Source organism: Cavia porcellus, unplaced genomic scaffold, assembly GCF_034190915.1.
Source record: "Cavia porcellus strain 051 isolate PalLab524CR breed Dunkin Hartley unplaced genomic scaffold, mCavPor4.1 scaffold_27, whole genome shotgun sequence".
In the NCBI taxonomy this organism is placed as follows: domain Eukaryota; kingdom Metazoa; phylum Chordata; class Mammalia; order Rodentia; family Caviidae; genus Cavia; species Cavia porcellus.
Genome location: NW_026947510.1, coordinates 21372775 through 21399100, shown reverse-complemented (window position 1 = coordinate 21399100; position 26326 = coordinate 21372775). Strand labels below are relative to the sequence as shown.

The 26326-nt window shown below is 41.3% G+C and overlaps 1 protein-coding gene across 1 annotated transcript in view; it reads right to left on the bottom strand.

Annotated features, from left to right (window-relative positions):
* Positions 1 to 8997, bottom strand: part of Gpr158 (G protein-coupled receptor 158) — a 424142-nt gene extending 415145 nt beyond the window's left edge. Inside the window, exon 1 of the mRNA XM_003463167.4 lies at positions 7949 to 8997. Coding sequence (XP_003463215.4) covers positions 7949 to 8841 — 893 coding nt within the window. The 5' untranslated portion in view covers positions 8842 to 8997. The remainder of the gene's footprint in view (positions 1 to 7948) is intronic.
* Between the last annotated feature and the right edge of the window lie 17329 nt (positions 8998 to 26326).

The following is a 26326-nucleotide window of genomic DNA, read 5'->3' as shown; positions in this document are numbered from 1 at the left end:
CTTTCAAAATACATCTTTTAATAGGAAATGTAGAATGTAAAGCATTAGCCATGTAAGTACTAAAACAATGATTAGCAACAGATTCTGCAAATAATTTTGTGAGATGTTCTTTCTGAGCCCTGTAACATATAAAAGTAAACTAATTGATATTCCATTGATCCACCAAGTGTCTTAGTTTTCATTCATGTCAGAACATGTATGTTTATCTATTAGTCTAATTAAGTAAATAGTAATATAATCTGACACTTATGTGTATGCATGTCTATGTAAATGAGCCAGATATACACATATGTGTTTATGCATACCTGGAAAGCCCTTGATGTAAGGATTGACTCCATAAAATAGTATGTTATGTGTCTATGGACTCCTTTACACCAATGACTTTAGAACAGAGGCAGTTTCGCTACCCAGGGAATATTTGGCAGTCTATAGATACATTTGGTTGCCACACTGAGGGGTTTGCTACTGGTGTCCAGTGGGTAGATGCCAAAGGTGCTGCTAACTACCTAAAAATAAACAAGACAGCCCCAGTAATAAAGGATTTTCTGCAACACTAAGGATTAACTGGCCCAAAGGGTAGGTAGTGCCAAGGGTCAGAAACCCTGCCTACATGGTGTTGATGCATCATGGAAAGGAAAAAAAAAAACTGAGCTCATCATTCTATTCCACATGACTGACTAGGAAAACAGAAAATAAAAGTTCAAATCTGCCACAATTCTGTTTAAATTTCATTGACCAGAACTAATCACATTGCTACTCAAAGAGTTTACCTCCACTGGGAAACTTTTAAGCACTTTAGAGAGACACACATCTATTCTTTTCTTATCTAATGATGGTCATTTATTCAGGCCATAGTGCATTTTACATAATTGGTACGTAATGTATGCTGGACATAAAGGGTCAAACTCAGGAGTGCAGGCTGGCCTCAAACACACTATGTAGCCCAGGCTGGCCTCTAACTCATGGTGATTTTCCTACCTCAGCCTCCCAAATGCTGAGATTACAAGAGTATACCACCATGCCCAGCATCTCAGTTGTATTTTTAAATGTAACAGAGTTACAAAAGATATTTCAGTGAGTAAAAACTGGATTTCAGCCTGCAGTGTTAACAATTACAGGTGTGTGCATGGGTGGAGAAAGATTGCCTTCTTGGATCAACTGGATTTTCATTTGAAAAAAATTCCCAATCTTAAAATTAAACTACATTTGAGCTAATCTGTATTTTCCATAAACTCCGCTTATAATGAAGGTTATAAAAATTCGATGTATCCTATGTCTACTTTAAGGCACTGTTACGTTCTTAGGTATACAAAAGAAATATACTCATGACACATCCACTAGTTTTGTCTGGGAAACAGCAGGGTCTGAAAGACTTTTTGTGCTATTTCAGGCCCTCCATCCTAAGCTACATATCAGTCTTTTTTATGCCATCTTGTTTTGTTTTGTTTGAAACAGAGTTTCACAAAGTTGCTAAACTGCCAGGCTAGATTCAAACCTACTGGCCCTCCTGTCTCAGCCTCCCAAGAGCACTAGATTGAAGGTATGTGCCTCAGCTCTAAATACTTTTATAGATGAGGAACTTTTTTTTCTGTAGAAGAAAGAAGATTGAGTAAAATGGCCAGCCAAAGTGCAATAGAGATAGAGATGAGCTGTTACTTAAAGCTGAAAAGAAGGTAAGTGAAAAGACCAGCAAAACAAGCTCCACTGATGTATGTGATATTGCTGTGCTTGTAAAGGCTTTAATAATACTCTTGGGTCCAAAGTCTCTGAAGTAGCACCAGCAAACTGCTTATTTATACATAGTAACTATCAAGCTGCCAAAGTTATCAAAAATCCAAACCCCAGTATGTCACATTAGTAATTCAGCTTAAATAACCCTTCAAACACCAAACCAGAACTAAAGAAAGAAAACAGGGCCCAAATGCTGCTCTCCCAACTAAATTCAAGCTAATATTAATATTATGCTTCTCGGCATTTCAGTATATTGAAACTAATCATAAATGCAGCATATGCTGAATTCAGTAGCACTCTGAAAACTGAAGGAGGACAGACTTGAAACCTGGACAGAGTAGAACAAATGACTCCTTTCTGAAATGGAAGGAAGCATTTGGTTTATTCAGAAATTGAGGCTAAAATCCATCTAGTGAGAGCACCAATTCCCTCTCTAGAGAGTAGTCATATACTCTTGTAATTCATTTAGCATCTTGAAAATCCCAATTCTGCTCCCAAATGCATATTCTAGAAAATGGCAAGATAATACTGTACCACTGCTACACCACAATAAATAGCTCTTTTTTGAAATTTTAAAGCCAACTGTAGAGGAAAATTGAAAACAGATTGTTTTTAAGAGTAAAGAACTCCTAATGTCCCTTTATCAATTATCTTTAGGGAAATTATAGAAGTATACTGGATTTGTGTAGAAATATGTGGAATTACTTCATATTAAGTTTAAGCAAATTTCAGCAGCTCTTTGAAGATTTAGAAACTCAGATCATGTTGATTACTTTAGAATAAAGTTCTAGTTCCCAGTAGTCTATACATAATTCAGTGTATATTGATTATACTTCTATAAATGTTCTATGAGTAAAAACCACTCTAAAGCCAAATGCCAGGTCTGATATTTCTCTCTCCAGTACCATTTCTATAAGTACTGGATTAATGTGTATCAGCATTTTGTCCAAAGCTACCTGTTGACCATTGGGTTAGGCCATGTAAGAATACACAGGACAGAGATGCATTTGTGCGTAGAGAACATCAAGCCTGTGTTTACATTTTAATTACGCAGAAACTGATTTCCTCACAGAAAACAGAAGCCTGCCTGAAACAAAACTGACAAAGTTCAATCTCAAATCTATGGTCTTCTCACTGCCCAACATAATTAATTCTGAGTGGCCAAAAAAGAATAAGCCTATTTTACTTATTTTAATCAATTATGTTGCTTTCTGTACATCAAAGGTATCTTATATTTTTGTTAAAAGGTGAAAACAAAATCAGGGAAATCAAAAAGTAGAAAATGGCATATGGTAATGGAAAGAAAATCACTACTTCATAGATCAATCTAAATTTGATTTGGGCTCCCTAATTTATTAGTTCTATTACCTTGGGCAGTTTACTCAACTTTTCTGAAGTTGTGACTACCTGAGAATTCTAAGAATTAAATGCTACATATATGGCATCTAACATATAATAGGTTTGCAATAAATATTGGTTTCCTTTAATTCTCACCTACCATGAGAAACCTATGCCACTTCTATGAAATTCCTTTAGTTCTTTGGGTTCAGTTCCCTCTACTACAGAATGAGAAGATGAAACCAAATAAAGCCCACAGTTTCTTTCAGCTCATCAAGGAAGAATTAATTCCCCAAAAAACTCATCTTTATTCAAATTCAACAAACATTTAATTATCTTTTTCTCATCAAAGGCACTGAATACTTTCAAACACCACCAGAAAGACATTTATGCACTTAGGAAAATGAGATCCACCTCTACAGCACTTTACATTCCACAGACAAAAATCACTAGGAAACCAGAGAAATCTAACCTTAAAGAAAATGCTACACATACAAATTGACTAAGTAAAAATACTTTACTGTGTACCTATATTATTATTTCTCTTTTGCTAGGATAGAAAAATGAGAACTAAAGTGGTTTTACTATCAGTCTACAATGAAAGGATCAAGAACCATTTAGTTAAAGAGAAATTACTACCACTTATTTAACGAAAAAATGAACAATAAACTTTCTACTTATGCCTTAGGCAAAGTTTTAAATTTTAAAATACTTGTGTCACTCTGAAACTCAAGGGAAATTTTTTTTCTGAGTGATTTTTTTGTAGTGATGAACAGTAATGTAAGAAGCTAGCTGACAAAGTTCTCCACATTACTTTTGAACCTTGTGTTATGCATTTATATTTACCTAAAACTAATATAATTTAAATGCCTGAATCCTATACATAAGATCTAGGAAAATATTAAATGATCTTAAATGAAGACTTTAGCTATATAGTTTCACTTTTTCTCTTCCTTAAGAAAATAATTATCAATAGATTTTTCTTACAAGTCAGGCTTTTTGCCAGTAATGCTCTACATACTCAAAACACTATTAAAATCATGAGTAGGAATCCTGGGTTTGTAAAAAAAATCATTTCAGGCTTACCCTTTTACTATGGCTGTCTAGTATTATTTTCTTACATTGTTGAATTTTAGAATGCACACCTTAGACAATTAAACATCAACAACAAAACAATTTCCCCCTTTAATACCCAAATATCCTCAAATGTGTGAAATAAATAATATACTGCATTTCGTAAAAGCTCAACAAAGGAGCCTGCTGCAGTGACACATGTTTATACTGTAATCCCAGCTACTTGGGAAGTTGAGGCAGGAAGCGTGCAAATTTGAGGCCAGCTGAGCAACTTAGAAAGATCTTGTCTTAAAATCAAAAGAAAAGCCAGCTGTGGCAGCACACACCTGTACTTCCAGCACTTGGGAAGTCAAAACAGGAAATCTGGAGCTACACAGCTCCAAGGCCAGACCTGGACAGCATAGCGAGGCCCTGTCATTACGAACCCATGTTGATAGAAGCTCAATTAACAGTCTCCAGGAAAAGCTTAGGTGCCCATCAGAAAACAAATCAGAAAAAGAAAATGTGGCATACATGCATGAAAGAATATTATTTGGCCATAAAGAATAAAAGCATTTCTTTGGCAGGAAAATGGATGGAACTGGAGACTATAGTGCTAACCAAACCAAGTCAAAGACAAAGTTAAATATTCTCATCCATGGGAAACCTAAATACAAAGGAAAGAAGGAGGAAGGAAGGAAGGAAGGAAGGAAGGAAGGAAAGAAGGAAGGAAGGAAGGAAGGGCGAGAAGAAGGGAGAGAGGGAGGGAGGGAAGACAGGCAACTTTGGGGAATAAGAAGGCAGACTTTTGGAGATGGAGAATGGGACTGGAGGAAGAAAGAGGAAAGGGAGATAGGAATACAGGGATCAAAAACGATCAAGACATGTTACCTGTGTGCACCATTTCCCAAATGAACATCGCTGCTCTCTATTGGAAAAACACACTAATTTTTTTTAAAGGAAATGTAACAATAAAGAAGAAAGGAAATGGGATGTAGCTCAAGGTTCCTGGATTTGATTCCCCATTTCAAAAGCAAAAAACAAGATTAAACAGCTGTAATCTGTGGGGGGTTTCTTCCTTTTTGTCCTAAAAGAAAATGATGAAGAATAGATACATCCCCATATCTTATGGGTTGTTTGTGGAGGTTCAGACTGGCACAGACATAGGTGTGGGGTGTACACTTAACAAATCGTGTGACTCAGACGCAAAGGCCTCTGTCCTACTTCTGCTGCTGCTACAACTTGATATATGAATTTGGGGGCCAGTCACTTTTCCTTTCTCGGCTGTTTCTCTATGAAATGACAGATAGAACTATCTGATCCCTTTAAGGTATCTTCTACTTCCTATGATTAAACTTTGTGCATGTCTTCAATATAACATGGGGGGCAGAGGACAAGGACAAAAGCACTCATAGGAACACTTATCCTGCTCTTTGTGGTGCTGTCAAGACAAGCCAGCTTCTGCAGCAAGCCGGATTCTAAATGGCCTGGGTTTGGACTTTGCCAACAATTGACTGAATTGTCATCAAAGAATGTGTAGGGGGCACTGTAGCCTTCCCACCCCAGACCGTGCCTCGGCCTTTCACCATGGCTGAAGAAGACCAACTCCCTTAGGTAACCTGTGCTTTGTGATCTTTAAGAGAAAGAGCTCTGAAAATAAATGGCTTTCATTCCCAGTATATGAAAATATATTCTTTTTTTTATACTGAGTGTTGAGCTCAGGGTCACTCTCCCATTAAGCTGCATCTTCAGCCTTTCTAAATTTTTATTTAGAGACAGAGTCTCACTAAGCTGCTCAGGTTGGACTCAAGCTTGCTATCATCCTTCCTCAGCGTTCTGAGTACCTGGGCTTACAGACATTTACCACCACACCCAGCAAAAACACACTTATGTTCATGTAGCATCCCTAAGCCACTTTCAGAAAGGTATGATGTGATTAAATCCTGGCTCTACTATTTGGCTGTTGGACAAACTTACATAAGAAGTTTAACTCCCAGCACATGCTCAAGATTCCTTTTCTGTAAAATAGAGGCAATAATAAAATCTAACTCAGGATTATTCTAAAGATTTATCAAGACAGTGAATGCAAATCAGTTAGCAGAGTCTGATAGTAGATGTTAGATGAATGGATAGATAGATAGATAGCATCTATGACTTCATGAAAAGGCTCATCTGAAGGCCACAATTTAGTGGCAATGAATGACATCTCCTGATCTTTCTCCTGAGCAAATGATATGGCAAAGATTCAAAGCTAGGCTCAGCTCTTACTAACAGGATCCTGCAGGAATCAGGAGGAAATAAGATTATCCTAAAAGTGGAAAACTTACACTGGTTTAACACAGAATCTTTAAAGGCACCACACACACACACACACACACACACACACACACATGCACACACACATGCACACACACACAGAGTGAGGTCATAAAAAACCAAAGAGGGGTGCTTTTCATTTGTGCCTTCTCAAGTGTTGCCAGCATTAAAAGCTACAGACTTTATAAAACTGTGTGTCCCTAGACACGAGTTCAATTCCATCATTTGACAAATACATATTGAGGCCCAGGGAGGTTTTAAGCAACTTGCTTTAGGCCTGGGAGCAGTAAATAACATTAGACGCGCGCACACACACACACACACACACACACACACACACACACACAGCCTTAGGACTCCCCATTTGCCTACACAGTATTTGCCCTGATATCTTTCAATAGTTACACATCCCATTCTTGCTATGCTAGGGAAAAGCTAAACCAAATAACCTCCACGGAAAGTTTCCTCACTTCTGCCCAGGTTCCCAGGAGGTACAGAGGCAAACTCAGAGTCCTTCTTTCCAGAGCTTCCCATCATGAGAATCAGGAAGGATCCCAATCAATCTGCAGTTCTTTTCAAAACCTCTCTTGAGTTTCCTCCCTTTCCTTATATCTCTTCCTCACATCTATTCTTAAACCTGCATCTAAAAGTTCCTCACCACACAGGTCAGGAACTTCCCAGGGCAGAAATTACAAAATGCAAATTTGCGAATTCTCAGCTTTGGTCAAATGCCACACTGTACCTCCAGGCAGCAAACACAGACTGATCCCTCCCTCCCTAAGAGAACTCAAGAAGGTTCATTATAAAGTGTGTGAGTATGTGAGGGGCTGCAGGACACTTAGATTCACCACAGGGAGCTGGAGAAAGATGGCAGCAGGGAAGGGAAGGGAAGAAGGACTGGGAGAAGGGGACACCAAATAAAAAGCACACACTGACCAAATCGCCACATCTGTATGCTGGAGACAGCTGGCCCCTGAGAGTGACTCACTGCTGAAGGGCAAGAACTGCCCAAGGGCACAGAGCAGGTTTAATTATATACTGTGGTAGTTGAAAACAACAGACTGGTGCCCCAGACAGTGCTGGAAGCTGGCAGAAGCTACCTCAAAGTGCCAGACAGGAGAAACGCTCCTCCTCCTGCTCTCCAGTCATCTGATACTTGCCTGTTCACTGAGCTGGGCACCGCAAGCTCAACAAGTTCAGTGGCACCCCCTAACGGGGAACTCCCTTCCTTGTTATCCCCAGGGTTGTAGGGAAGCATACACCAGCAGCTGCGCTCTACCCAGTGCCGTTTCTTGACACTCCTCTAAGAGAAAGGCTTTCTCTGGGTGCTTGCAGCTAACAGATGTGGGGTGCTCTGGCCTTTATGCACACGGGGTGTTTTGACTGTCCCTCGCCCCCAGGTCTCTGCTCTGAGGCAGGGAGACAATTGTCACAGACAGCGTTCTTTCCATACAAGCGCTCCCTACCGGCAAAACCGGAAAGGCTTTTTGCCCATTTCTCTTCTTCCTACCTGAATTCAGGAACCAGATTAGGCTGCAACCCATAGAAGGCAGCGGAAAGAGTGACCAGCCACCCGGGTTTGTAACTCCCGTTCTCGCACTCCAGATATGGTGGCGACCATTTGACGTGACTCTTGTCCCCGCTGAACCCGTCCCTGCGCCGCCAACTGTGGCCCAGGCCCCGGGCCCCCTGGTTGGAACCACGGCGGTGTAAGTGGGGCCTCCATTTGCGCCGGAGGCCATGGAACCACTCCGTCTCCAGGGTGGCGTTGGCCAGATGGTGGGCGGAGGAGGACAGGTCCTGGAGCAGAATGCGACTCTCTCCTCGAGTGGCCTGCAGGAAGACCTGCTGGGCGGGCCCGGACAGGGACTCCGTGCTGAAGGTGATGGCCGCGCGGGAGATGCTGGGCTCGCCCTCCAGCAGGCTGCGCACCAGCGCCTGGTACCACTCCAGGTCGTCCTGCAAGTTCTGCTCCCGAGACTTATTGCTTTGCAGCATCATGTTGAGGAAGTTGATGGCGTGTGTCAGTGTGTCCAGCGCTCCGTGTAGGGAGGGATGGGAGCTGGCGAGGGCTGGCGACTTCCCCGGCAGGCCGGCCAACTCGTAGCGGCCGGAGCAGTTGGCCCGCTTCAGCTGGTGGGAGTCCCCGGTGTAGAGGTAAGAGGCCACGTCCACGGGCACCTCCTCGGCGAGCTTCTGCGCCAAGATGGTGCCGTCGGCGGAGCGGCTCCAGGGAGCCGAGGGGTCGGGGGCAGAGGCTCGAGCCGCCTGCGGGGCGTGTTGCTTGGCCCTCGGGGTCCTCTCCCGCGGGGCATCCGACTGTCCCGGGGGGTCGCGGCTGGCGCCGACCGCCCCCATTCCCGGCTGAGCGAGCAGGAGGCAGAGCAGGAAAGGGCAGGCCATGTCTCCTCGGGCTCGCGGAGGAGAGGCGGCGACCCGAGCAGTCACTTTTTAAATTCTGGTGGTCGGTTTACCAACAGTGAGACTTTTCCGGGCGGGCGGGAGTGTCCTGGCCCCTTCTCCAGGCGGCGCCGAGTCCCACAGGGCTCCGGAGACCGTTTCGCGCTGGGTGCAGGGGCTCGCCGCCGGCACAGGAGCTCAGGTCACCTGTGGCAGGGCTGGCCGCGCTGGCTCCGCCGCGGGCAGCTCGGGACGGTGCGCCGCGCAGCCCCGCGCCAACCGCTCACATCCCCGCGCCCGGCGCCCAGGGAGCGCGCTCGGTCTCTGCCCGCCGCCGCCGCCGCCGCGCTCATTGAGGTGCGTCCGGGAGCCGCCGCCGCCACCGCTGCTGCCGCTGCTGCCCGCGCGCCCGCCGCGGCCGCCGCTCCATGCTCGCCCGCCGGCTCCTCCCCGCCGCACCCGGGGTCTGCTCCGCGAGCCGCACCGCGGGCCGGCGAGCGCAGGAGCCGCCCCGGGCCAGGCTCGGTGCAGACCTCGCGCCTGTGCAGCCCAGAGCGCCCGGCAGCGGGCGGACCGCAGCCACGAACCGCAGCGCCGATGCCCGCTCGCCGGAGCAGCGCCCGCTAAGGAGCCGGCTCGGCCGCAACCACGGCGGTGCGGGGCGGCCGCGAGGCGTCCCGCGCCCTGATTGGTCGGTTCCCGTGTCAATCCCTGGCGGGGCGGGGCGTGAGGGCGCTGTCCAATGCTGAATCCGGGCGGCGGGGCAGGGGCGGGGGCGCCCGAGCCCGGTCACCCACTCGCGTTCTGACGACTGGGAAACGCGCGGGGGTGGCGGGAGGGGACTGGCGGCGGAGCTAAGCGCAGGAAACCTGGGCTAGCCGAGGAGGAGGACGGAGTCGGCGTCGTCCACGCTTCCTTAAATCACCCTTCTCTTTCGCCTGGAAAAGAGGGAGGAGGGAGCAGTTTGCATTTCCAACCAAACTGGATGGAAGGGGCGTAGGATGGAGGTCCTTTCTCCGGAGCATCTAACTTTTAGACAGGTTATTAAATCCTCTTCCTTGCTATCAGTGAAAGAAATGATGGACATCTACTTGCTGAGATTGGTCTCGGCTATGAGAGTAATGGAGACATCTACCGGCTGAGCTTTCAGGGGCAAAAGGCCATCAAGAAGCAGTTCTTGGAGGCCAGGATGGAGGGGAAGTCGTAGACCTTATGAAAATAAGCAGGGAACAGACTGTCTGAGGGGTGCAATTCGTGGACTGTGAAGAATGCCAAAGAGAAAGGGAATCTGTGTTGAGTGAGAAAGAAAGGCATTCTGGTGAGGAGTTGCCAGACTTGTGGATAAAAACTAAGACCTCTGCTTAGCTCGAAGTTGTAAATATCCCAGCAGAGGGAATAGCGGACAGGTACCCCAAGCCCCCTGATCTATTAAGTGTCCTTTAACACAGTTTATTGTATTTGAAGCATGTTAAGGAATTTAAGAGTGCCTTCTACACTCTTGCAAATCCATAATGTAGATACCTAGTGTTGTGTGTAAGGACATTTAGCATCAGTGCCTCCGTTTTCAAATTTCCTACAAAAGGCACAAATAGAATATATTGCAGAAACTTTAATTGCCAACAAAAATGTCACTCACAGCATTCCAAAGCAGTTGTTTAGATGTACTCTATGTTTATATATTATTTTCTCTATTGAGAAAATACCTGCCTTCTGTTTTGTGTTGTCATAATAAAATATCTGGCACTAGATAATACATAAAGAAAACAGGCTTATTTAGCACATAGTTTTGTAGACTAGAAGTCCAAAATCAGGTAGCCTCCATCATTCTAGCCTGTGATGAAAGCCTTCTGGCTAAGTCAGAATCAGTGTTTGGGAATGTGTGGGAGAGACGGGTCAGGAAGATTCAAACCACCTTTTGTATTCTGACATACTCTTATAGGAACTAATCCAGTCCCATTTATTTGAAATTGAGGTGGGGGTGGGAGTGCTGGGGATTGAATTCAGGGCTTTCACATTGAGCTACATCACCAGTTCTTTTTTTGTTATTTTGTTTTTATTTTTAGACAAAATATTGCTAAACCACTAATTTTCCCAGGCTGGGCTCCAACTTGTCGCTCTCCTGCTTCAGCTTCTCCAAGTGCTGGGCTTACAACTTTGTACACCACGTGCCCCTCTCTGAGGAGACAGAGTTAATCCATTCATGAGGGCAGAGGTCACATCTCTTAAGGTTTTCACCACCTAAATGTCAACATCACCACATTGAGATACAAGCTTCCAGTGCATGAACTTTTGGGGAACAACCCATATCAAAACATAGTAATAGATAAACATTGGAATTTAAACTCCAAAGAGCAAAATCTTTTGTATTTTAGTTACTGTAGTATCTTGAGCACCTAGAACATGGCTGACGCATAATAAACTCAAACTAAATATTTGGTGAATTAATCAATGGACTGGAATGTCATGATCATGAAGTTTTTATTCAAAACTCTATTTCCTTACCCAAGAGAAGACTGACTGATATGCCTATGGTGACAGTTCGTACAGTCTGTAGAACCAATTTCCCAAACATACAGTGCATGGTCTCCAAGTAAATTTCATTACTATGTAAAGGACAGTTATTACATTTGTATTTACTTACAGGCAGATTTTATGTTCACATCCAATTTTTTGTTCAAATTTTTCCTTGCAGTTTATGCTCCTAAGTAAAGGTCAATCCATTTTAATGCTCTATTGTAGTGTATGAGCAGTGGTTACAGAGGAACTCGTTTAATTTGCCGAAGTATACACCATGACTTCCCATTTATTTAACCATCTAAAGACTAAAGTCTCATTGATGATTTTAGAGAGCCTACCTAATTTATCAACACTTCTTTGAAATTTGGTGGTATCTAACTTTAAAAAGGATATACTTTTCTTAGTATATCCTTCTAAAAGTAAACTGATGACGGCATAATAATAAAAAGAAAGACTGGATACTGGTCCCAGCATTGTTTTAAAGCAAGTGTGACACTGGCAATATATTTAAAGTTTCTGTGTCTTGGAACTTAAATTTTATCTCAGCCTCAGATTGTACTGCGGTTGAACTGGAGCAGCACCTGCCTGTAAGTGCCAGTTCTCCCCCCAGTACAAATCTAAGAGGAGAGGAGAAGATTGTGAAAGGCTGTTGAAACTCTGGCAGTCCTTCACTTTACTCCAGCAACCCCTCTCAGCCTGCATTACACTATAACTGGAGTGAGTTAGATGGTTCTAAGGCAAGGTGGCTCAAAAAATACAATGTGAGACACAAATATAATCCATGTAATTAATTTTCAGTGTGGCACCGGCACATTTAAAAAGGTCAAAGAACTAGGCCTGACAGCACAAAGCTGTAATCCCTGCACGCTGGAAGACTGAGGCAAAAAGATTACAAACTCAAGCCCAGCCTGAGTAATTTAGTGAGACCCTGCTTTAAAGTAAAAATAAAATAATAATCTGGGGATGTATCTCAGTACAAAGATATTGCTTCAATCTCTAATACTGTCCAAAGATATAATTTAATTTAAAAATAAAAGTTTTAAAGAAAAAACTAATTTTAATGCTATATTCAATTGTTACCAATATATTCAAATGACTACTGTTTCAATAAGTAAACAATATAAACATTATTAATTATCTATTTAACATTCTATTCTTTGTTTTCCAATTATGATGTGTATTTTGTATTCACTGGACTTACCACCTCATATGAGCCACATTCAAGAGCTCAAAAACCACCTGTAGTCAGAAACTACCAGAAAGCACATGGTTTGGAACAAGATGGTCCAGCATGCTCTAGAAAATCGAAGTTTAGTCAGTATAACTCACCCAGGTCCACTGCTCTAGAAAACTTGGTCATTTAATGGATCTGGAGTCAAGGTCACTGAAGAGGTAGAGAATTCCATCTTTGTGTTTAAATCCATCAATTAAGAGAATAATCAAGAAAAGATTCTATTAAGAGCCAAGATTTAACACACAGCACTGAAAATAAAATAGACACTGTCACCGAAGTCACATAAGACACATAAACATTCAACAAATATTCACTGAGCCTCTACTGTATACCAGGTACTGGGCCTCATATTGGGGCAAAATAAGCTCATCATTTGTTTACCTGGTCCTCATGTTCAAGTAGATAGAAAAGCAGAAAGGAAAACAAACACATAAGATAGTTACATATTGTGATAAGAACTGTGAATAAATAAAACCACTAGGAAGTAATAGAGTGCAAGGTACCAGACAGGGAGCTTTATAATAAACAGAAAGACAGATTCTCTGAGGTGGTGGCAACTGAGCTGAAACCTAAAGGATGAGTAATTAACTAGATAGTAAATGGTAATGAAATAGGCAAATATAAAAGGGAGAAAGTGTAGGTAGAGGGAGAAGTGTATAAATGACTGAGATTACATATCTTCTGTTGGTAACAAGAAAGAGGAATGAAGTACAATATACTGAAGTGTCTATGTAATATGAAAAATGTCAAGAGAGAAGACAAAAGGAAATCATTTTGTAAAATAACCAAGATAAGAAATGAGCCTGAAATTTACATCTTCCTCCCACCAATTATATAAACATAATTTGTACATGTAGATGAATATCCCTGTCAAGCCTCGAAATCAAGAATCAAGTTGTCTAAATTCACATTTATACTGTATAAGAGCTTGGCTACAATTGAACAATGGATATAAGACCTGTAGGCTCTGGGTGAAAAGGCCCATAGCTTTTCCTCCCAACTTGAAAATTTGATCTAATTGCACTAGAAGAAATTTGCATGGATAAAGAAGAAATACGCAATAGAATTATGAGTTATCAGTTGTCATATGATTGATCTATCACAATTATGAAGAGAAAGATGTGATGCTGGCATATCTTGAAGTGAAAGGAATCAAAGAAAATCAAAAACTGCTGAAATTTTCTATAAAGGTATCTGAAATTATTTTCTTTGTGTTTAAATGCTGCTTTACATCATTTTTAAAAGCAAGGATTAAGATAGTATGATATACTTAAAGGACACTAGATTGGCAGTTGGGAGATCTTGTTTAACTAGTTCTTTTATTACCTAAAAATAGGACTTTTTACAGCTTCTTCAATCTCTTTGAGTCCTTTGGCTCCATCTGTAAAATAAGGGTGAAGTTATCAGATACGTAATCCATAGCTAAAACAGTTACAGCTGAGTGATGGGTAATGGTCTGGATATAGTTTCCTAGAACTCACTGTTCTTGATAGTCCTACACTTACAAGGTAAATGTTATTCTTAGGTAAAATAATGCTGAATCTCAGTAAACAGTGTAACATAAGCCAGATCAAATTCCCAGTACAACATATAAAATGATAGAGGAAAGGAGTTTTAAAATATAACAGAGAATTAGAAATTTAGTTATTATGTCTAATTCTGGGTCTCCTGAAACATAGACTATCCCTAGGTCTTATGTGCTGCTTGAAAAATGAAGATAATAGTCTTTGTTATCCAAGGCTGGTTGTTTGGAAATTTTAGCATGCAAAGGTATCAGTAGAGAATTTCTGATCTGGCTAGTGGATCTAGTTCTGATCTGGCTAGTGGACTTGAGAATCTGCATTTTAATAAACACCTCAGGTGATGTTGATGTAAATGATCCAAGGTGCACATGGTGAGAAATATTGCCTTGAGCCATTGAAAACAACTCTAAGATATTAGAGGAAAATATCTGGTAAATAGGAAGCTTTGCTATGGTTTGTGAAAAATAAAACCAATTCCAATAAAACCAATAAGGACTATTATTGTTACTGTTGTTGTTATATGCTTCACAGCACTTACCCTGGCCAAGCACTGTTCTAAAGATTTTAGCTTATTCAGTGTTCGTTACAACACTGTGAATTTGCTGCTGCTACTCTTTTACATGCAGCAAAAACAACACAACTACCCTAAATAATACAGCCATCTGGCTCCAAATGCCATGCTCTTAATCACTGTACCCATGGTTCTCAAATGTTGACATGCATTTGAATTCACTCGATCACCTTTTATTAAAGCGCAGAGTAGCCATCCCACTCCCCAAAATGCTAATTCAGTACATCTGGAAGAAGACTGAGAATCTTCTTTCATAGCAATTTCCCAGGAGATACTTATACTTCTGGTCTGGAGATCACACATTAAAAACCACAGCTATGCACCACACTTTTCATCATTGTAATCCTGTATGCATGCTTAAACTTTTCTATGCATCTTACGTGGAAAGAAGAAAAAGTCAACAATACATTAATGGATGAAAAGATGCCAAAAATCTTCTGAAGAAAAAGAAATTCAAAGCTTTTCTATTTTCAACTTAGAAAGCTTAACCAGGAAGCTTTTTGACTTAGCAATTTATTTTCACCTATCTCCGCTTTGCCCTTAAAGCTCTTACTCCTTGTCAGGACCACTGCTAATAGTGCTCCACTCTTCTCAGTCATCTCCTCTACTTTTCACTGTAAAGCAGGGCTGTTGTTACCTTCCCACCTAAGTGCTTTTTCAATTACACAGGGACTAGGTTTTGACCTAAATTGTTGGTTTCCCTCCCTTTATCCCCATGCCAACCCCTCTACACACATGCACAGAATGGGTCTATAAATCTAAAGACACCTAAAGAATTTCCCAACCCAAGGGAAGAAAACATCAGCAATTGATATTTATGTGGGAAAATCCTGAATGTGCTCTTCTGAAACAGTATTTACCTAAATGACTTTCTAGGACACTGACCTGAGAGCAGCACAGGAGAGGGGGAATAGAGTATTTATTAACAATCACATCAAATCCAGAAAGCTCACCTGAACTCAGTACAATCATTGTTTGGCTTCTCTTCTCATCAGGAAATAAGAAGGACCAAAAAATAAAACTGTAACAAAACTAAGTGCTTAATGAAAAGGAGGGACTTCGTGCTTAGGAATAGATGACGAGGAGGTTACTGTTTTATTCCTGCAATTGTGTCTACTTCACTTGCTGGAGGGAAACACCTCATGCTATATGTGTCCATCTGTTGGTAGAGCTCATGATGTTGTTTTCATCTCCATGTGACCTTAAGCATAATTGGAGTTTATTTCATGATTAGTTAAGGCCTTGGCTTTCTATTTTAATGCCGCAGCTTTTAAAAGTTTGGATATTCAAGTGCTTAAGACTATGCTCCTGGTGTGCATACCAGACACACTAATTAATGATAGTTCCTCTCTGATAATGAGCAAAACTCGTAAACTAACATGGATGAAGCCTGAGGACATCATGTTAAAGTGAAATAAGCCAGGCACAGAAAGACAAAAACCACATGATCTCACATAATTAATGGTTTTTGGAGATTTCACTGTTAAATGATAATTAGGATTAGATGAAATTTTAGGGGAGGTTAATTTCTCATATTTGAAGGTTAGGCTCTCATATTTGAATTGGTGGCTTTACTAAAAGAAGAAAAGAGAATCAAGTTAGCATAATTGCTCTTACTCTATGTGACACCCTGTACATTCCACCATCCAGAAGGACTTCTTCATATATGGCCTTGCAATCTTGATCTTTCCAGTTTTCAGAACCAAAAGCAGAATAAATTATTTTTCTTAATAAATTATACAACCTGCAGGATTTAGTTATAGTAGCAGGAAAATTTATAGCATATTTAATCCAAATACTTGTTTTAAGAATTAAAATCCAGTCTCTCTTTGATACCATCCTTCTCATGGTGGATTACTCAACCTAACATTGAAGACTATTTACTTTTTTACCCATCATACCAGTTCTTCATTACCTTTTTGTGACTCTACAAAGCTGTATAAAATAACCAAACTAATCCATTTGCATTCTTCCACTATAAGTAAGTAATTTGCACACTCTGGTCCTATATCTGCTTTGGTAAAGCTAATTTAATCTGTTGAAAAAAATTTTACAAATACTTATGTTTTCCCCTCCCTTGAAACCATTGAAAACTATGAACTGTCTGAATATACATATATCAATTGGGAGTCATTTGTGTTTTCAATATTGTTCCAGATCAAAGATAGGTCTAGGTAGTATCTTTGATGTTCTAGATAATGTATCTAGATGTTCTAAATTAAAGTGATACATATAATAGTAGTAGTAAACAATTCAGATTTCTGTCACCATGATGCTTGCATTGCACAAAGAGGGCCAGCAATAAACAAATAAAAAATAGTACTTTAATATCTAATCAGTGCTTTGAAGAAAGATAAAGTTGTGTAAAAAGATAAATCGAGCTCGGTGATCAGGAAAGTCACCTATGATCAGCGGCACTGAGTAGAAAAGCGAATAGTGTAAAGAAATGATGTGTGGGAACACCCAGGACACAAACTTTCCTGGCCGAAGATACGGATCATAAAGCCCTTAAAAGAGCGTCACTAGTTATCTCTTTCAGTGACAGTAAAAATTACTGTGTCCATGGAGCCCAGGGAATGAAAGAGGAAAAGAGAAGACAAGGAATGAATCGTATAGAGCTGAATGAGAAGTCATGAGAGGATTTTGACAGGAGTGACAAAATCCTGAGGACTCCTAATAGACTGAAAAAGATTAGTAAGAGCAGAATTATAGGAATCAGTTAGAAGGCTGTTGAAGGAGCAAAAGCAAGAGACGATAGTTGTTTGGACTGAAGATGTGCAGGGAAGGCAGAATAACAAAAGATTAAATAGTTGCAAGGTGTCAGATTCAGGTTTATAATTTTCTGAAGGTCATGAATGCTGCCCACCAATGGCCCCTGTATCTTAGATGTAAGCAGGGTTGTTCTACAATAGGAAAAATATTACTACAGAAAATAATTTTTGGATCTCCACCTAGTAGAGCCCTAAACTTAAAATTTTTCATATTTTAGAAAAATCATCATTCCCACATGCCATTGTGAAAGTAGTTCTCTCTCAATTGTACAATTAGAAGAAGATGAAGCAGAAATTTTAAAACAGAAAAAAATGTATATGAAAAATAACCATATAAAGAGAATGTTCAGCTCTGTTAATGAATGTGAAAATGCCAGTCAAAACATGATTGCCAAACATTTTAAATACTATAATGCCAAACTGTTGGCGCTGGATGTGGAAAGAATGCAGAGGATGTGGACCCGTAGTTTCCGATGCACTGCTAGGGGAAGTATAAAATTAAGCTGTGTATTTGGAAAATAATTTAGCATTGGCTTGTAATGTAAATGTTTTACTTCCTCATGCTTGCTTCAGCAGCACATATGCTAAAATCCTTTACCTCCTCTATGACTAGACATTTCCATTCTTGATGTACATACCAAATAATCTCTTACATGTACTTTCTGTGATATGTAAAAAGTTATTAATTACATCATTGTTTAAATAATGAAATTCTGAAAACCTCTAATTGTTCATCCACAGGAAAACAGTTAAGGAAATTGCCATACTCACACCTACAAAAACAAAAGCAAGAGAGTCATTTCTCTTTCCCTTTCTCAATCCCTGACCTCTGTTCACAGAGTCATTTTTTCCGGGTCTCGAACAAACCAACCTTGATCCTGTCTCAGGGCCTCTGTGGCTCAGCAAGGTGACTGGACTTGGGTGGGTGAAGTAGGATGGGTAGGAAGGACTACAGAGCAGATATAAGTGTCATCAATGAGCTAGTTTTCGTCCTAGACTCATAGGAACTTATTTAAAATTGATTAATTTGTTAGCTAATCAGAAGAATGAATTGACAAATAATGAAAGTGTATTGAGCTGAAGAGCATGGTCAGAGATCCTAAGGTCAATTCCAGAAGCTAAAGAAAGGTATAGAAAAGGAAAGGGAGGGGAAAAAAAATCATTATCAATTTTCATTTTCTTTCCATAGCCCTGTCTGCAAAGGAATGACGTTCATGTGGCACATGACTGTCTGTCCCTCAGCTTTTGCAATTCACAAGGCTGACAAATTGGAGAAACCAGAGGTGTAAGCAACATAGTCAACCTTTCTCATTAACATTGACCTGTGGCCCAGCAATCTACTTATGGAAAGCACTCGGGCAGGCCTCCAGGAACCGTACTCAAGATTGGGAAAGATTTGTCTTCATTGCTTTTCTTCAACTAGGTCTTCGTGTTAACAACAATTGCGACTTGTTCACAATATGCCAGATGCTTTTCTGGACCTTCGTCTCCAGAGTGGTCCACCTCAGGCGGAAGGTTGTTTTCACTTTCTGAGAGCAAATCCTTCTTCCTTCCTCCTAAGTCTCTAAACATAGGTAGTCTATATCCAAAGCACTATTTCTGGGCCTCCGTGTGTCTCTTCAAAGACTGGCTGACCCACTTTCCAGATGGCACTAACACCATCCTTTCTCTGATCCACATGTCAGGAACAGAAGGCTGAGGAAATGAGACACTGTATCTCCACCAGGAGGGGAGTTCAGCTCCCAGCAGGAGGCACACAGCAAGATCACAGAGGCCCTGCATCACTTTCCAGACTACCAGCTGCAATCACTGACAGACAGCCTGGTCTCAGATTCAATTTTCCTGGACTTTTAATCACAGGAATGTTGAACTTACATAAGACTTACTACAATGTAATCTGACATACTGAGTGATTTAGGTTATGACGACTCTAGTAATTTAAAACTAGACATAAATGAACTATTCACAAATTTGACACCAAGAACCATTTCTGGGATTCCTGTAGACAAAAAATGAAAAGAGAAAGAAAAGGTTTGTGAGTTTCTGTCCTCCAGAAGGACACAGACCTCTGTTCTTGTCCTTTTTCTCTAAAAAGGATTTAAGATGTAAACTTAGTAAAGAAGGATATTCTCCCACAGTAACTTCATTATGTCTCTCAGAAGAAGGAAATAGCTACATGACATAGTGAGGCTCATATTAGAGTTCATTTTGAACAAATAAAATGTCAGGTCAGACTTCTTTCTAACAAAAGAAGCCTCACTAGCAGAGTCATTTTTTAAAACAGAAGACATTAGAAAAGAACAGGTGTTTAATGACACATAGTGAGAAAGACAATGAGAGGTAAAAGCAAGCTAGAAAAACACATATTTTAAGTACCTCACAATAAAAAAATTATTCACTGTATTTGCTTAAAACTAAGCTTTTTACTATATTTCTCATTCCAAGTAAATTAAAAATTGAAATGAGAAATACAATCCTTAAATAGAGAAGATTCTAGACTTCATACGTAAGTTCTTTAATCACCAATATTTTTTTGCTAGAATGACCTGAAGGTTATAAAAAGACTAGTTCTCAGTACAGTATTCAAGAATAGGTATTAACACTGCCAAATTCATGAATTCCTAAAAGCCACAATGGAGCTTCCTGCAAATTACGATAAAGTTGCTTTGTCCTCCAGTTTATTGCTTTTGTGTTGCACTGGCTCAGGAGAAAGCTGGCTTCCCCACCCTCACGTATATGTCATGTGTGCAAATTTGGGACAAAGACCAGGATAGCATTGGGCACAATGCTAAGAAATAGGTTTCTAGGCATTGAGAGTCAAAAAGATACAATTTTCAAAATTGTTTAACATAAAAATTTCCCAACTCTGTATAGTATACCTGCCCGAATTCCTCTTTTGGAATCTATTTTGTTATTCAGACTTGTCATTTGAGCAACTGAAATAAAAACATGGTTCCAGAGTCTCCCACCTAGTGAGAAAAGCACCTGCCACACTTCCCTTACAGTGTCCTCACCAAAATAAATCAATACAAACAACCTCCAGAGAAAGGACAAAGGAAACCAGAAGGGAGCTAGGTGGGTAAGGTAGCACTGAGTGCTTGGCCCTGCCCTACCATTCTGTATCTTCTGAGACCTCTCAGTTACTGTCCATCAGCTAGTCTCCCTGGTTAGGTTTGACTTTTGTGGGTCAGGGTTTGTTTTGCAATACTAGGACTTAGGCCCACAGCCTTCACACTGAGCTACATTCCCAGCCATTTTCTATTTTGAGACAGACAGGGTCTTGCTAAGTTTCCTGGGATGGGTTTGAACTTGCAATCTTCACCCCTCAGCCTCCCAAAGTTCTGGGATTACAATCAGCCACCATGTCAGGCCAACTTTCATGTGGATTTTTTGTCTTGTCGTGGAAAGGCATTAAAGATAAAGTTTAACATGTAACCCAGAGAAAAATAACCAAGAAAACAGTTTAGCCATGTTAAGTCTAGGTTTCCACATCATGGATTTAAGAAGTCCCAGCAACTGATTATGATCAGGTTAAACCCAACAGGGTTAAGAAGGCACATGAAGACTGGTGTAGCAAACAGCATGTATGACTTCTCTCACACACAGCTAAACAGAGACTCTGTTCACTTGGTCTGAATTTGCAGATTCTGATCCTGGGAACAGTCTTTATGACCCAGACTGACTAACACCTCCCATTTCACCACACACCTGAGGTGGCCAAATAGCTGGAGCAATATAATGACTTAACAAGGAAGCAGTCAAGGCCAAGCTTCAAGACCAAGCTGCACAGAGCTTTCACTGTGAAACACCTCAGGGAAAGCAGAGGAACCCCATGAGGACATGCTCAAACAGGAGACCGAAGTAGGCAGCTGTCGCTATGTGTCCATCCTGAATTCTGAGTTTGGTTCTCATTTAACACAAAATGCTTATTTTTGAGATCTCACCTCTAGAAAATAACAGCCAGGTTGACAATCACCCAGATTTTGAAATTCCAAACTTTCCTTAATCTTTGTATTTGAGTCACACAAGAAGGAATCTCAGCTAATAGACTCAGATATTAAATCAATTATGGCTTTGTTTTTAGTCACTTTCCTTATCACTAGGACAAAATGCCTAACATAAGTGAAAGGAGGACACGTTGTCGTGGCTCACAGTTTGTAGAAGTTTTAGTCCACAGTCAGCTGTCTCCAGGAAAGCACAGCATGGCACAGGGGCATGGTAGAGGAGAGATGCTTAGAGAAGAGATGGACAGGGACAAGAGCATCTAGAGAAGATCTAGGAAGCCATATACAACCTCCTCGGTCCTTCCTCCCTGGCAAAGCCCTACTTCCTAATAATAATCAGTTATAATGCACCTATCCAATCACTTTCAAAGGTCTGCTTAAAATTGTAACAAAAAATGTGCCCCCATCCAGCCAGTTTCTTTAGTTTCCCAGTTACATTAGTTTCTTTAGTTGCCCAGATAACAGTTTTTGTTCCAGGTCCAGTTCTTTTTTTTTAATTTTAAAAAGAATAAAACCTAACAAAATAAAACAGAATAAAGCCAATCAAAACAAAACAGTGAAAGTGGTACAGAAAGTGGTACAGAAAACCATACAATAGGAAATCAACAATGGCTACCATAGTACCTTTTGTTATCTTCAAAATAGCTGTCCATGCCATGAGACATAGTAAAATCAAATAAAACAAAACAGAATAAAATGAATCAAAACAGAACATTGAACAAAACAAAACAATAAATCAGAACAAAACAAAACAGTGAGAACAATTTTAGATTTCAAAAATGACAAAAGGAAATCCCCTATATTTATTATATTGCATACTGTTATTCTTCTAATACGTGCTCAAACTACCAGCCTTAGGTCTGCAAAGTCAATCAAATAATACAAGCATTTAGTTGTTTTTGTATCTCTATTGCTATCAGCCTGTCCTCAAAATCAGTTGGTTGGTTCACAGGAAAGGTGAACTGGCTTCTCTCTTCCTGGGCCCCACATTGTTTGTGTTGCTTAGAGGAAGGGCAAATTGGCTTCTTTTTGTGCTCCTCCCAGACCTAGCATGGCTTCTGCTGATTTATGAGAAGGGTGAACTGGCTTCTGTCTTCCTGAGCCCCAAGTGGTTTGCATGGCTCACAGGATGAACTGCCTTTTGTGTTCCTGGGCCCTGCATGGTTTGCATGGATTCCGTGAAGGGTGAATTAGCTTCTTATTGTGCTCCTCCCAGACCTACCATGGCTTCTGCCACCAGTTGCTTCTGGTCTCTTAGAAACAGCTGATCACTATGATCTATAGCTGGTCACCATAATGCACATTATGTAAACCAGTCCCCAATTGACAAGTCATTCTGCCTCTGTACTTCCTGCCTACTTATCCAATATAAGCCCTCAGCTACCAAAGATCAGTTCCTGATATTTTGTGACTGATCCTGATCAGTGCCAGTAGATGAAAATAAATCTGCCTCTAAAACCTGTGTGTCATTTTGGTGTTTCTGCTTGCCATTATATCTGGCACGTTAGCTAGGAAGACTGACCATGCTGGCGTCTTTGGTCTCTGGCGGTGTCCCTTACAGATGGAGCAAGAGCCTCTCCAGGTCTCAACAGGAAGGTGCAGCCTCAATATTTATCAAGTCCCCTTGGAGGTCTGGAGGAGGTTCCTCGTTCCCCTGTTCAAGCAGCTCATATCATATTCCAAAGGAAGGAGGATATAATAATCTGTCTGTCTGCTTGCTTGTCTGATTCTGGTAATACCTCCAGGGGAATTCCAGTTAGTCAGTCTGTCAGTCCTGCTAGGTTTGAGCAGAAGAGCTCGATCAACTCTTGTTAGTTAAAGCCACCCTCAAGGGAAGGGAGTTTGGGATGTTTAATCTCTGAGTGCCTGCCGATTTAATATATGAGTGAGTGGACTGGACAGTGTAAGCAATAGGCTGCTTCATCTGTGCACCAAGACTGTGAAGTACTGGTCACAGTGGCTGATTGGGCCCTCACGTGCAGTTCTTTGATGATCAACAACATATGACATGATGGAAGCCTCACACCCTCCTTAGCTAAGTAGCACCTAAGTTCCCACAAGGCACATAACCTGGCAGGCATCTGAATGACCTCTCTCTAAGGGGCACCCACCCTTTGTCTGTTGTGCCATTTTTCAAGAGTATACAACATACACACCTAGGGAAGTAGAATGGGAACTGATTAGTTAAAACCCACAGTCCCAGACTTCAAGAAAAAGGATTTTACAGAGTTAAAAATGAAACCAAACTATTCCCTGCATCTCAAAGAAAAAAAGGGAAAAGAGGCCCATTATTCCTGAGAATTTTACCGTGGCACTTTTGCTGGCTGCTGAAGACACTGCTAACACCCACTGATTCATTCCCCACTCCTGACCCATCTACTTTCAGCTCATTTGGCGTGTTCCAAGTTCATGCCTATATTTGGCTGCAGAGGTTCCTCTAAGACACACCAATCCTGGTCAGATGGCTTCATCTAACATCCACCTGAGATCACAATCAACAATTTTTTCTAAGTTCCACATTTTGACTGAGGAAAAATTAGACTGTCAGTCCTGACAAATGAGTTGTGTCCTGTCAGGCCTGAAAGATAAGAGCAACTGAGCCTTGTCAAACTGGATACCCAAGAGCCTGCAGTCATAGTAAAAGCTGAGGGCAAACCTGTGATTTTCTTGGTAGACAATGGAACAGAACTCTCTGCCTTCAAAATTTCCCTCTGGTTTCCTTCACCAGGTAACCAGAACTTATGCCTCTTCTTCCAGGAACAAACTTACAGCCTGGGAGGATATCTCCTTCATACCAAGCCAGTCAGCTTCCTTCTTGTGTAACTCTGCACTTTCAACTTTGTCTGTTCCCTTTAGAAAAAGATGACACCTACATCAGCCTGAGACAGATAGCTACACAATCTCGAGTTCTGAAAACTGTCCTCCCAGATGTATGAAATAAAGACTCACCTGCAGGCCTGGCTATCTACCATGCCACCTCACTGCAACCCCTGTTGCTGCCAGATGTCATGGGAAGCATAAACAGACATCCAGCTACACATCAGCCTGATAATCACCTTGGCTAAGATCTCCATGCCATCAACAGCACAGAAAAGATGCCTTCCTCTGCTTGCAAGCTGCTCCCATAAACCCCTTCAACTGAGAAAATCCTGAGATAAAAGACAAGCTCACTTAGATTCAACTTCCATAAGGGGTTAAAAACTCTCCCACCTTGGCTCCATACCTGTGTCCTGCATGGTAAGAAAGCCATCCTAGTTGTCCAAACAAACCAACATGAACATCTGAGGCTCTCCAATTCAGCCCAAGCCACGAGAGCCTTACTCTGCCTGAGGACCCTGAGTCTGATCTGCCTGTCACCACTGCCAGTTCTGACTCCTGCTCTACAGCCTCCTGCTCCACTGTCAGCAACTTATTCTGACCCTTTTGAATACTGAAGAATCCACTGTGTTTTAGATGGAATCCAAGCCTGGTTAAAATCACAAGTCCAAGCCTCTGGTTGATCCTGAAACTTGGGTGAACATGGTGCTCTCCCAAGCATGTCCAAAAGGGGATGGTAAAGTGACAGAGGGTCATGAAGCCTTAAATCAGTACTACACTGCTCTCCAGGCAGACTTCAAAGAGGGCGGCAAGAAGAGAATAAATATGTCTAAAGTTACTAAAGTTAGTCACTGGAGCCCCCACTGAAAAGAAAGTCTGCCAAAGCAGATCCTATGAGATTGATGGGCACTTTCTCAAACATTAATTCCTGTGCGTGATTGAGGGCCCTATACCTCTCCTTGGATATTACCAGCCCCGCTTCACACTCAGGTCCACCGTCATATACTTACATTGACTGTAACTGTACCCCAAGGGGAAGACTAGTAACTACATCAGCCTCAAACGCCTGATAATCATAATTCTGAAATTTTGAGAATCATTTCCAGAAGTATGGACAAAGGACTCAACTCTGGTGCTTGCTATCAATCATGCCTCTTTGGTGATCAAGCTTTGTTCCAAGGCAAAGCCCACCTGCATCAAACAGTACACCTCTCCTGCCTGTAAAGCCAGTTCAATATCTCTGAGCTGCTAATGCCACCACAATGGCCTTCTGTGTACGTTACCTCAGTCTTCTCCCATTTAGAGCCTGCTGGTCCACCTGCCTGGACCTAAAAAATGCCTTTTTCTGCCTTGAATCTCCCGATGGCCAACCCCTAATTCATAACAGACCTGGACTCAACCTCCCAAACTCAACCTCAAAAACTGTTTCATCTTTAAAAAGCACTGCTGATTAATGACATTTCCAAGCTGCCTCTAAAAAGGCATAAAAGTTCTGTTCCAATAAGTGATAGAAACTGATTATGAAAAAAAAGGCTATAAGCTTTTTAGAGATGTTAGCTTTTATTAAATCTAGTTCCTTGAGCTCACAAAAATGATAATGCTAACTCAGACTGTCAGCCCCTCGGAGCACCCAGTGGCCTACCTGTGCAAAGTACTTGGATTTTGTCACTAAGGGCTGCCTCACCTTAGATTGAAACCTAACTTTCTAAGTGCCACATTCACGTGCTGTACTAGGGTGAGCTGTTCTGAAAAATTGACCCCCTGAAAGATGCTGAGTACATGCTGTTTATAGATGGAAGTAGCTCTGTTAGGAATAAAGGCTAGATATGCCATGATCACCTTGGACAAAATTATTTTTGTCAAATTCTCCTGCAGGGATGACTTGCACAAATAATTTCTTCTGACTGCTATTTGGAAATCTACCATCAGTGATGAAGACTAATCCAGTCCAAAAAACTTTATCCAATATTGCCAGAAGATCAAAGCCAGACTTGATACCACCATTTGTTTTGAAAGCTCAAGCTGCAGTGGTGACACCCATACCCATACCT